Genomic DNA, 13,357 nt, shown 5'->3' with positions numbered 1-13,357 from the left:
TGGCAGAAACAATTTATGCTAACGTCAATAAAGCACAGAAGATGGAAGCATATACAGGATGTCCCAACTATCATGGACTGGATTATGCTAACATCAATGAAGCACAGAAGATGGAAGCATATACAGGATGTCCCAACTATCATGGACTGGATTATGCTAACATCAATGAAGCACAGAAGATGGAAGTATATACAGGATGTCCCAACTATCATGGACTAGATTTTAAATTGGCAAATTCCACGTAGCTGCAAATTCACGTAGGCAATTGGCAAATTCCACGTAGGACCAAGGAAATGTTTGCTGCCACTTGGAGATGCTCAGATTATTTTTTGCATTCCACCTAATTATATAATTAGTCTTAGTTAAATAATAAACTTCTCAAATACTATAATTAGATGAAAATTGTTGAGCAACGTGAAGAACTGCCGATACAGCTTTGTGTTGCTCAATGCATGCTACATAAGAGTGTTTTCCGAATGTGAAAGAAACCCATGAATACACGCAAAGTGCCTCGAGCAGCCAGTTGCACAACAATTTTGCATGTATTCGCTGGCTTCTTTCACACTCGGAAAAACACTTATGTAGCAGGTATTGAGCAACAAAAAGCTGTATCAGTTTTTTCATGTTGCTCTACAATTTTGTCATTGACACTTTTCATCTAATTATTATATTTGAGAAGTTTATTCATCAATTAGGACTATAATTATGTTATTAGGCAGATTGCAAAAAATAATCTGAGTATATTGAAGCGATGATGGCAAACAATATTACCTTGGTTCTTTGCAGCCATGTAGCATTTGAATATTTTTAAATCTTGGTGCATCATAGTTGGAACACCATTTATATACTCATGCATTAATAGCACTGAATCTTTTGTACAGTACTTCTTTGGTAGTCCATAGGCATGTGGACAGCTGAGGATGAGTCCATATTCCAGCTATACGTGGCAGTAAAAAGGATATGGACGCATCTCGAAGCTTACGTGGACGGATCTATGGTATCATCAAGGAAGGGGCCCTCACCAAAACAAAGAAAACACAGTAAAACAAACACAAAAAAACATTGAGTTCAGTTTCATTTTTCAAAGGCGCCCAATCGGTTCTAGTTGGACGTCATTGGAGCTTGGTATTCCAAATGGTCCTAATTGTAAGTCGCTGGATGAGTAATCTCGTGAAAGAACAAAATAGTTTATAATAATAATATCATAAATTTAATGTGTTTTCAAATAAAATACATAAAATACCTTTGTGTTTGTGGTGTGATCAATTTACAGAAGCATTTAACTTTCTGTGAAGTTAAAAATCTCCCTTGAAACTTTACTAATTTCTCATTAACCACTGGCACCACTTGGCCAACCATATTTTGCTCACATATTGTAGCACCTGACATGTACCTGGTGCATAGTGATGCGGTTAATGGTGCTTTTTTAAAATTATTTTTTGTTTAAATGTCATTGAAGGGAAATGCCATGGTGTGTTAATGCATGAGTAAATTTCTTGAAAGGAGTTCCAAGTATATCAAGCTTAGGCAAGATATCATGTTGGTCCCTGTGAGTACAATTAATTAGACCAGTTGCATCCTGTAGTGCTCAAAAAATTGAATTGACCTGTTCAATTTTTTCAATGGGTGTCCCAAAACACAATGTGAAATATCCACTTTGTTCCAACTGGTTTGATGGTGGGGAGACTTGCAGTGCACTCGCTTTTGATACTTAAAGCGCAGCAATTAAAGTAACTAATGGCCATATGTGTGTCAGAATTCAGTGTCGGCGTTAAAACCAGAATCTACTGTGCAATTCAGATGGTGTAGGAAATTAAAACCTTGCAGAAATATAGAAGTTTTACACGGCCACTTCTGCATGGCTAAGAAAATCACTGAAAGTTATATGTGTTGTGTTTCCTTTTTTTTTTTTTTTTTGTTGCGATAGAAATTATATGGACACTCTAGGCGCATTTCTGCCGTCGCCATCGCCGTGAGGTCCCGTATGAGTGAAAGCGTGAGGGTGAGCCGGCGAACGCGGTTCAAATATCTGGCGTGCGCGAGCGAGGAACGCGGCTCGGATGCATGCCCTCACCTGTGGCGCGCGAGGCAGGGGGGTGAGGCGAGGAAGGGTGCTTTAGACGTTTCGTTCTCGCTGAAGCGAGAGATTCATGAAGGTCAATTCGCTTGCTGCTGCCGCGATTCCTCACTCCAGAATTTTCACAGCGAGTTTCCGCGCTCATCGAGCGAGATGTGTCCATATTTACATGTGTGCGCGTGACACCGTGCTGGTTAATTTAGTTAAAACACGTTGACGGGCTAGTTGGTTTGAGTATAGAATGTATAAGCGCGACTGAATAAGGACGTAGAAAGAAGCAGACACACAAATACATGTAGCGCTGCAGCTCTGTGTGTCTGTTTCTTTCTACGTCCTCGTTTAGTCATGCTTACACATTCTATCATTGTTAGTATTTAGTTAGTAAGCGAATGTTTACAAGTTTATACGCGCGATAAGACTACTATCCTTACTTCGTACAGCTACTAATCAACGCTATCGCAGTCGGTGCTTCCATCGCCTTTCGGGCGGAACTGCGTTCTTTTTTTTTTTTTTTTTCATGCATGAATATACTAAGAAGAAAAGACTGCATGGTCGTCTACTCTTAAATATACCAGACACATGGCATCTTTGACAACAAAGCTTGCGCACTCCCATTACCGTATCTTCTCCGTGTGCTATGGCGTACTATAATCAAATTACATGCCTAACAAATATACATGCACTCACGAATATGGCCCTTCACGCAATTGGCTAACAACTAACGCGTTTCTCTAAATATTGAGCACGATATGTCATGAAGCAACGAAGTTCTAAACAGGTTGAAGAGAAATGGCACTTACCGTACGCTGCCCGGTGCTCACAGATAGAACGCGATTAAACCGTCGTTCTGTGCGCTTAGCTGAAGTGACGCATCTCACCCGACGTTTTTACGATGCTCCGTCGTGAGTTATTACAGTTATTACGTGTTCTTGTTATACATGTAATCAAATTTGTAGCGAATAAGTGGTTTTGTTACGTTGTGCGACAGCGCTCTTTTTGACTGTGTTCCAAACCGCTAGCAGACGATACTAAACGCTGCGCCTAAAAGGCTAAACCAACAATTTAATTTAATTGCATTTGTATAGGTCAAATGTTAATTTTTAAATGTTTTCTGCAGTATATACGAGATCTAGATTATATATACGAGTTAATTTAAGATGTTCATGAATTTTTGTTCGTTTTCGTTGTCGCCATCGACATCATCGAGATTGAGGATGAGAAGAGAAGAGCGCGTAAAATCGGACGCATCAGGGAGTTTTCTTTATTCTATGCTCCTGTGTCCTTGTGTGTCGTGTTGCACGACATCCGGCACCGGCACGCAGGTTTTCGTGGCACGCGTTGAGCGGCGTTCCCAATGGAAGCCGTGGCCAGGAATATATACCAGTTTTTTCACGTTATACTTGTCAAGGCGCATGACGAGCCTCTTTGGACTCGAAACTCGCTAGAGAGGAGCATTCAATGGGCCAAGTACTGTGAGAAGGTAGCACTTTTATTATAGACGTTATCTGTACAACAGAACGAGCGCTTGTGTTTTTTGAGCACTGCAGAATGTCGCGCCGCTTCCAGGTGCATCACGAAGCCATTTCAAAAGGCTACGCTAGTTACGTGGAGATGTTGCTCAAGGACATGAGTAGACTGACTCCCGATCGGAGAGTCGTGAGTTTCGATGATCTGAAACTTTCGTCTCAATTGCTAGTGGCGGTAAGTTTCGAGACGTTCGACCGCGGCAACTGGAAAGTGGAGAATAGTAAAACTGTCTTCTTTCTAAACCACAGGAACTTCTTCAGTGCCCTTTATTGAGAAAGGCAACTGTTCAGACCATACTGGAGTCTGAGCTAGCACAAGAACCATGGTTAGAGGTACTGTACTGCATGATTCTATCCACGCAGTCGGAACCAATTTGACAGATAAGAGGGTGTGCCGCAGACAGTATAAAAAAGAACTAAAGTTAAAGCTTACTGGATTGTCAATTTCTCAGTTTGTGGCACGTACTAGCCACTATATTGATGATTTAGAATGGTTTTAACGGCTTACGCTTCAGATTCATGCAATAATCCAGGCATTCTAATTGATTATTTTCACATTGGAGGTGAAAACAGGCAGCGTATACCTGACTACGTTTACAAAGTCTTAGTGACATGACATCTCTCTCTCTCTCTCTCTCTCTCTCTCTCTCTCTCTCTCTCTCTTTTCTATTTAGCCTGGTGATGTCAGGCAGATGTAGTGTTACCAAAACAAATATCAGGGTAAACTATTGGATTCTTAGACAAAATTCAGGTAACAGCCACAGATCACCTTTGCTGCATCTTCTACCAACATGCATTTTCCTTGCCTGGAATAGGAAAAGAAAAGCCAATCATTCAGAAGCATTGCCTTTCTGATGGCCCTGTTAAGCCACTACAATGCATATGAAGATGCACATGATTCTGAGGCAGTTGGTCAATAAAAGTCTACACATTTATCGATACAGTGTTTGGAAAAGGAGCATAGCTGTGAACTTTTGTTAATTTATTCAACGGGACAGTACTACCTGATTAGAAAGTAATGCATCAGTAGTTAGCATATTAACTCAAAAACTCTTCAGTGATAAATTCATCAAATTTAGATTGGCCCACCAGGTGTGGTAACATTGGGACATGTTACATTAATATGACTTATGCTGCAATCTTCAGTCACATAAAATAAGTTATTACTTTAAGCATTCAGAGTTATAGGTGCTCTCATTATGTATGTAAGTGCCTACCATTGCTGCAAACATGCTGACACTTCTCATTTTCATCTCCTGAAGGTCACATTGCTTTTTAAATACTGTGTGATATATGTGTTACTGCACTTATGCAACTCTTAAAATTAAGTTTTTCACATTTATGAAGGCAGGTAGGAACTATTTTCTAACATTTAGAGTTGCTGTAGTGACAAAGTAAGGTTGCTGCATTCAGCTGCATGCATACGGCATTGCCATATAAACAATTAAATCTATTCTTCTGTTCTTTGAGATGCAATACACCAGCTACTACTGAGACTATTTATGGTGTAATGTGCATTACTCAGATATGATAGCTCATATTATACAAAGTAGATTTCTTTCTTTAGTGTCCCTTGCACCTGTTTCCTTCTGCTTAACAGTTGAGTCATGTGCTTAACTTCCTTTTGTTTTATTTGCTTGATAATGTCAAGTTTCTATAACCATAGGCTTCTGAAGTGTGGTGAGCTCATTTTAACTGTGATTGAATTTCAGGTGATGTGCGAGATTTTTGTGATCAACTCAATACTGAAGGATTTAGTTGAAGAAAAGGAGGACAACCAGCCTAAATGTGGTGGCGAGATTGAAATGCTTACGGAAAAGCTGTTTGGACTTTCTGGGTAAGCAGTGAGCATACGCACTGAGTGGAGATTTCGTTGCGCAACTAGCTGCGGGTTGTCAACCTCCATGGTGCAATGCGTTCTGCTGAGCGGAAAGGTGCAGGTTCAATTCCTATCCACCAAGGCCACGTTTGACTGTTGGAAGAACACATAAGAATTTGTTATTAGGTTGATAGTGTGCATTAAGGGACCCCAGGTGTTCATAATTGATCTAAGGCACACCACTATAGCATATCATGTCACTGGGACAGTCGTATTGTCAAGTTTATGCTGAACGGAGTAGCTTTTAGTGGTCAGCTCCTTTCTGTTTTGTAAAGAAAGGTAAAATTGAATTGAAATCTCAAAGCTCAGCTGCAGCTGTATAAACGGGAATGTCTCTTCAGTGTTTTTGGTTGAAATGTGTGTTACAGCACCATTTTACTGAGCAGAAGCTCGAGAGAAAAAGCCAAAAATGGGCTGAGGATCAAAGACTTAGAAAGAAGTTACATGCAGGTGTTCAAACCATCGGCAATTTATACTGCACTCATGATTTCAGATTTGAAGATGACAGCAATATGATATCATGTCCGCCAATGACAGACAGGTTAAACTGGAATGCTGCTATGGCGAGTTGATGGAAAAGTGTCACAGTATCTAGCGTCATTGCCTATCCCTTAATGTTTACAACTCGCTTCCAAAAAGTGTTATGGTCATGTCTCAATGCCTGAGCTGACAGTTCATGAACGAAGCATTGAGAAATACTAGGCACAAATAATAATTGAGACCTTTGATTCATGAGAACTTATGAACATGAGCAAGTTTCATTTCATAGGAGTAATGTGGGGGACTCTGTTCATAGGCATAACTCCTATTTTCGTTTCAGAAATGCACTGGATATGCATTTAGACCTGTTGGCAAGAAAGTCACCTGTAGGTAGGCCCATCCTATTGGCATGATTTTGCATGATGGTTAAGGCTAATTTGTGTCACAATTGAGACTGATTACACTTGTCGTTTCAAAGAGTAGCAGGCAGAAAGAAAGTGTGCATCTTGCATCTTGTTTACTAGTTTAAAGAAACACTAAAGCGAAACAATAAATCAGTTTAGACTAATGAAGCATTGCTTGAGAACCCTGCAGGCAGTCATTTAAAAAAAGATAGTTTGATTATTAGATGAGAAAATGAAGGTCCAAGTATCAGTATTTGAATTTCGCGCTGAAACCCCAGCGCCAATACGTCAGCGTGACGTCAGGGATTCCAAAGTATGTTTTCGCATTTGGGCTGCGTTGGCTGAATAAAGATTCCCGAAAATCGCCATGTTTAATATTTGGTTCCTTTAGAACACAATGTAGTCAATCTGTACCACTATATATAATTAGTAGGCCCTAGAAGATGCCATCAAAATCCAAGACGTCACAGCCCCTAGGTGCGGGAACTTAAGTAGGCGTCGCCACCCATATTTCGTTCTTGCGCTTTTTATGGCTTACCAAACGTCTTATCGTTGTAAGGGTGGTGTTTTTGGTGTTGTAGAACGGTAATTTACTGGTGCAGAAGAAATCATTTTTCACTTTAGTGTCCCTTTAGCATCTCACGAGCTGTACCACAAAGGACCCAGATGTGTGCCTTCTGTACACTTGCACAAATTCAAAGTGCACTTGAAGTGGCTAGCTGTTGTGTTCAAATAATTTCGGAGTGGCTATTTTAGTTATTGCATATAGCACTGGCTTATTAATATATTAATACCTTTCCACATGACACTTCAGATGTACTGTGTATTGAAAAGGCATGAAAGCAAATGCAATTTTCTTGAAAAGTATTGACTTTTATTTTTGGCCTAAATGTGATGCCTTAAGAGGAGGCACTTAAAGCTTTGTTTAATACGAGTACCTACAATAATTTGTTTCCTGTCATTGCGCTCAGTGGCGGCAGATGTTAAAAAAATGTCAAACCAAGTAGGTGGTTTAGGATGCTCTGAACAAGGCTTCTCCAGTTTTCATAAAAGGCTGCTAATTTGTTAATTATTTATTTCAGCCTTAAATTTAATTATATTTATGCACAGCAAACAGTGCAGTGAAGTTCACATTTTTTCTTGGAGTGAGGAATGAAACCAACTATTTTTATTATATACAAGGCAGCTGTTGTCGTAGCTGTGAAAAGTGTTCTCTTTTCCTCAGGAGACGTTGCTGAAGCTTGCCAGCTGTGAGGATGATAGGTACCGCACACTGTCCTGTAGCACTGGCCTGTGGATTGCTCGAAGGCTTGCAGCTGGTGACAACTCGGTGTCAGCATCCGTGTGGATGCAAGAGAACGGGCTGCTGTGTAAGGCAGCCTGCCGAAGTCCGAGTCTCATGCAGTGCCTGTTACAGAGGCTGCAGGAGCATGCTGAAACCATGGAGCCCTGTTTCACTGCAGGTGCAGACGAATGGGTCCTGACGAGGTGAGTCTAGATTCAGTACCGTGACACACTGTTCTGCTCTGCAGCGCTCCCTGTTTGTCTCAGTTTCTGGAAACACTCGGCAAATATTTGTAAAAAATTCCCATGGACATGAAAATGAAGCAAGACTGGTGGGGTGGTAGGGGTGGGTGATATTTTGCCCCTGAGCACACACCTTTTGTAGGATATCATCACATCTCACAAATACATTGTTTATTAACAACTATTTGCTTTTAGGTGTAGCACACAAGCAGTAGCAAACCTGGAACAGCAGAGACCAACAAGCAACAGACTGTTTTCAGTTCACAGTGACTGTTACAGCATTTTTCCTTTTGCCGATTTTGCCTGAATAAACTCGCTTGAAGCAAGTACTGCTCTGGTGTTCTTTCACAATCAGAGTATATTGAAGGGCATGGTATTTGGTTGATAGAAAAACTTTTTTGCAATCAATTTTTTGTAAAGCTTTACCTAGCATTTGTAAAATTGTAAAAGAAGCCCAAGTTCACAAACTTTACGAAAAATTGACAAGGGTTGGCAGGTATGCGTTTGGTGCATGTCTACATTTACACACTGCTCTTCAGCATTACAATGATGCTGACATTCGCTGGCCTCAGTTTATGTGTGCTGTGTTCATACTCCTGTTGCGTGTCTGTGTACCTATACGTACATGCATATTTACTCCGCGTTCCAGTGTACACATTTGGAGTAGCATTTCAAGTGTGCGGTGAGGCTAACCTTTTCGCTAAAAGCTATCTATATCTCTCTGTAATGCAAGTAAATGTGTGGACTTCGAAGAAACAAGAACATGGCTATGCTATTTGGACCCACCAAAGGTGGTTTAGCCTGTCATGGAGCTCTAGTATGCGAGTGGCATGTGCATGTTTGCATATGTGCATATGTGTGGTGAATCCCATGCTTGTTCTATAATTTGATTATAGTTATTAATAAATGCTACCTTTCTCATGTAAATGTTACATGTGACCTTATGTTACGATTAGCACCACCACTGTGGTGTTGCCTTGTATTCAATAGATAACATTTGTGTACATTTCTGTACAAACACCAACGCTTACACAGTTATTACTTTGCTGTGTACGTGTGAATTGTACATGTGGTTTTGCTTTATGAACTGGACCGTTCACACAACTAGAGATTTTGTCATTTCTGAAAGTGTTTCCAATATTTTTCCCCCATCTTTGACGGGTTAGGCAGCTTGCAGGGTAAGGCACTAGACATTTTGACACTAGTGCATACAAAAAATTATGGGCAGAATTGTATGTTCAGTAGCTAGACGTCATAAACAGCAAATTGATCTTTGTTACAGTTGTAGTGATGACATGCAGGTGACGAAACTTCTGAACGTACATGGTGATCTTTACTTATGCTTGTGTGTTGATGAGTGTTCTGCAGTGTCATAAGAAACTTGGCAAAGTTGTTGCATTGCTGTGTTGTTGACATCTTCGATCAGTGAAACAGTGTGGTGGGAATGTGACGAAGTTTACAATGGAACAGTAGTCTATGCTCTGCTTTTCTACCACTGCTACGCATGATGGTGGCGCCATCTGGTGGGTTGCTTTGTGACATGCTGCCTCTCCCGGTATGAGGGTACGGAATGCGGCAGAGGGTTTTGTGTTGCAGGCAGTCAGTACAGTTGACAAAGTTTGTGCTAAATGTACCATTAGAGGGACACTGAAGAGAAAGTTCCTGAGCTCACCGTCAGAGGGCGCGCCGAGGGTGGGAGGGAGCGTTAAGGTCCCTGAATATTCAGGGACCTTAGGGAGCGGGGCCCCGCCGGGATCATCATCATCAGCCTGGTTAAGCCCACTGCAGGGCAAAGGCCTCTCCCATACTTCTCCAACAACCCCGGTCATGTACTAATTGTGGCCATGCCGTCCCTGCAAACTTCTTAATCTCATCCGCCCACCTAACTTTCTGCCGCCCCCTGATACGCTTCCCTTCCCTTGGGATCCAGTCCGTAACCCTTAATGACCATCGGTTATCTTCCCTCCTCATTACATGTCCTGCCCATGCCCATTTCTTTTTCTTGATTTCAACTAAGATGTCATTAACTCGCGTTTGTTCCCTCACCCAATCTGCTCTTTTCTTATCCCTTAACGTTACACCTATCATTCTTCTTTCCATAGCTCGTTGTGTCGTCCTCAATTTTAGTAGAACCCTTTTCGTAAGCCTCCAGGTTTCTGCCCCGTAGGTGAGTACTGGTAAGACACAGCTATTGTATACTTTTCTCTTGAGGGATAACGGCAACCTGCTGTTCATGATTTGGGAATGCCTGCCAAACGCACTCCAGCCCATTCTTATTCCTCTGATTATTTCCTTTAGCAAATTACATTTCTACAATTCAAAACAGCCGCTCTCGAATTCTGAATTCTGGGGCTTTATGTGCCAAAACCACGATTTGATTATGAGGCACGCCGTAGTGGGTTAATTTTGACCACCAGGGGATCTTTGACGTGCCCCCAATGCACGAGAAATGGGCGTTTTTGCATTTCGCCCCATCAAAATGCAGCCGCCACGGCCGGAATTTAACCCACAACCTCGTGCTTAGCAGTGTGCCATTTCAATATAACGAAATTTCACTGCCGCCTCAAAGGAATGCCGAGACAATAAATTCACAGACGCAGATGGCCAAATGATTGAATTTCAAACGGCTGTTTGCAAACGCACCTTTTAAATCACGCGCTGCGCAACAAGAGCGACTGCTGAAGTGGAGTCGCATCATGTTCCATATAAAGTCCAAGTGCCCATCGCATTGGGTGCTTTAGGTGCGAGTGAAAGTGTGCGAGGATGAGAGAAGAAAGATGGTGGCTGCATGAGTGCCGCCTTCCAGCGCGAACAAAGGCAAAGAGGGGGAGGAGAGCGAGCTCGCGGTAGCGCAATCAAGCGTGTGTGAGGGTGCGGGGTGCAGAGTGGGGGGAGGGGGGGGGTAAGCTGATGTGCGTCTCGGCCATGGCTGTAAGCATGGCTAAGCGCATATGCAGCCACGCACCTTGCTTTACAGGTAATCTGCTATGCATGCAGAGTGGGCGTGCCGAGGCGGAGTGACACCATGTAAGCTGTCTTACCGTGTGTTTAGTATTGGAGGTTGCGTGATCTCGAATTTCGGTGACCCGTTGGAGCGAGAGGCAGATGAAGCATTTGCTTCCCGCTGCCGGCGCTTTTCATGATAGCGCCGTCCCTATCAGCCACGGGGGCAAAGTGCACATGAAAGTGTGGCTGGCTTCGCTTAATTCGTACTGCCGAGAAGATATCGATGTACGTGGCAAGAAACTGCATTACTCATCGCCAACTCCCAAATTTGTCAAAATTAATTTTCTCATTCAAACTAGCTTTTTTCGATTGCCCGATAATTCGGAAAATTCTGCGGCCCCTTTCCGTGTAAGAAAAATAGATCGGCAAGTTATTTTTATAAAAGGTCGAATTTCGATAGTAATAAATTTCGAAGTAACAATGCAAGTTGACGTAGTAGTAGATACTGACTTTGTTATACCGAGGTTTAACCGTAGTAGGTTTTGAATCGAAATTGAATAAAGAAAAAATTCAAATATCAGATCGAATATTAAAAAATTTTTCACAAAATTTAACGCTTACAAGAAAATTTCGGCCAAGAAAATATCGTGCTGCGCATAGTCGGAAGTCTCCTAGTGTTGCATAACAAGAATTTAGCAAGCCATCAGTAACATACTGAAATCGAGACATACAGCACGGTCTACTCTTATTAAAGGGAACACAAAATTAGTATGCCAGCATCGATTACAGCTCGGTTCTAGTATGTGAAGGTCTGTAAAATATTCTTTCTATCAATAGAATAAAGTGCTTTTTTTTTCCCCCTTAAGCTAATGAATTAGTGACACTGTTGTACTGAATACCAATGAAATTCTCAGTTTATTTATCTTATTTATTGAGTGTTCCTTTCCAATTTTTCTCCAAAATGCAGAAGAGCTATTGCAACTTTACGGCAGGTGGAGTATAGCAAGGCCGATCTGTGCGACAGACGAAAAGACTGCGCATCATATGACTTGCGTTGCCAGCACTGACAGTAAAGAGCAGGTGCCATCCGCTCCGTGTCATTGTCATGTTTGGCATGATTTGCCACATGTCAAAGATTCTACAATCTGCAGCGTCATGGCAAGCTTACATGGAGCATGTCGGTGCATATGTTGAACATTTGAGAAATCGAATAGTAGATATTCGAATTGCAAATCAAATCATTTGAATGCTCACTATCCGATTTATTGATATTCGATATTCGCGCACCCATAAAGAGAATACTTAAAAAACTTCGACGTCACACTGATGTACCTGCACTGGTATTTAAAAAGAAAGGGTAACTCTGACGTTCGTTTTCTCTCCATATAATCAATCAATTTATGAACAAAATGATGTTCAACAACACTTTATCAGCATAAACTTGATTAAGTGTTCCTCTTGAGAGACCCTTTAATGGCTGTTTGCCGTAATGGTGCATTTATCCAGCCTTGCACACTCCATGATGCTACAGATATGAATGTTTGTTTTCTGCAGGAACAGCCCTGCGATTGCCTGGGACTGGAAGCGTGTTGCCGAAGTCTGGACTGCACTGAAAGAAATGGCAGATGGTGCTTCATCATCATCATCAGTAGTTACAGCTTTTCTGAAGCAAGCACAAAGAGGATCACGTGGGGACTTTTGGGATGATCTTCTTTTCCACTGTGAACCTTATCGTAACCGGTGTCACAACACAAGAAAGCCTGTAGTCTTTACCCCATCTGTCAAGAGTGGTTCCTGACTGCGCGACTGTTGCTACTAAATGTAGAATTTTTATGCAGGCAGCCTGGGCATAGCATTAACCAAGCACATGCTATTCACCACATTTAAAGTAGAATAGTGACACGTATAGCATGTATCACTATTCAGTATGCAGTACGGCTATACCAATATCTTGTAGAAAAAGCTATAGCCGCTACATTAACTCCATTTTTCAATCTACACTGAATAGGCATGCACACATTTAGTGTAGAGAAAAAGCCCGCTGAAAGCACTGCAGCGCCATGCCAGGTCACCTCAATGCGACACATCAGCGTATTGTTGAAAGGCAAGCATCAGTTGATGTTGCCGGATTGGGACATTATTGTGCTCTGTCCAACTGTTTTCAGTCTGCAGTCGTGATAATTAACCAAGATGGCGGGATGACTGATGAAACCTTAGTTCTGGAAGTACGTCAAGAAGTTCATTTTGTATTGGCAATGTGACTATTAAGAAGCTGTTTGAGTGCTACTTCTGCTTCTCATTTGTCAGTTTTGAGAGATGTGCAACAACTTAGTGCTAGCTTTTATGTATTGCATGCATGCACTCAGCTTTGTAGATCTTTGCATGACCAACCTGAACCTATAAAGTTGTTTTCAAAATGTTTACAACTTTAGAAAAACATTTTTCTGTTAAAATTTTGTGCATTGTTTTGTCTAGTTTGTTTTACCTAAAGATGTTATTAAAGAATTACATGACCTCA

General features: G+C 41.5%; 1 protein-coding gene across 4 annotated transcripts; it reads left to right on the top strand.

Annotated features, from left to right (window-relative positions):
* The first annotated feature begins 3,273 nt into the window (after window positions 1-3,273).
* Window positions 3,274-13,357, top strand: LOC142578915 (uncharacterized). 4 transcript variants are annotated; one of them, XM_075688610.1, is made up of 7 exons: window positions 3,274-3,557; window positions 3,644-3,778; window positions 3,853-3,936; window positions 5,316-5,440; window positions 6,303-6,348; window positions 7,592-7,854; window positions 8,089-8,288. In XM_075688610.1, exons 1-7 carry the CDS (start codon window positions 3,432-3,434, stop codon window positions 8,198-8,200), a joined length of 891 nt encoding a protein of 296 aa, XP_075544725.1. In that variant the 5' UTR covers window positions 3,274-3,431; the 3' UTR covers window positions 8,201-8,288. The 4 variants fall into 4 exon arrangements, with proteins under 4 accessions (XP_075544725.1, XP_075544728.1, XP_075544727.1 ...); XM_075688612.1 differs by lacking the exon at window positions 8,089-8,288 and adding an exon at window positions 12,394-13,357 and having other exon boundaries at window positions 3,275-3,557; window positions 7,784-7,854; XM_075688609.1 differs by lacking the exon at window positions 8,089-8,288 and adding an exon at window positions 12,394-13,357 and having other exon boundaries at window positions 3,275-3,557.

Source organism: Dermacentor variabilis, chromosome 4 (assembly GCF_050947875.1).
Source record: "Dermacentor variabilis isolate Ectoservices chromosome 4, ASM5094787v1, whole genome shotgun sequence".
NCBI classification, from domain to species: Eukaryota; Metazoa; Arthropoda; class Arachnida; order Ixodida; family Ixodidae; genus Dermacentor; species Dermacentor variabilis.
The sequence above is the reverse complement of the archived record's forward strand: the minus strand, read 5'-3'. Positions and strand labels throughout refer to the sequence as shown.

Excerpts from the sequence above, each read along its gene's own strand:
- LOC142578915 (XM_075688609.1), top strand. The coding sequence starts at position 3,432 with ATGGAAGCCGTGGCCAGGAATATATACCAGTTTTTTCACGTTATACTT. Across the intron at positions 3,779-3,852 it reads CGTCTCAATTGCTAGTGGCG|GAACTTCTTCAGTGCCCTTT; the intron begins GTAAGTTTCGAG and ends TCTAAACCACAG. Across the intron at positions 3,937-5,315 it reads CACAAGAACCATGGTTAGAG|GTGATGTGCGAGATTTTTGT; the intron begins GTACTGTACTGC and ends ATTGAATTTCAG.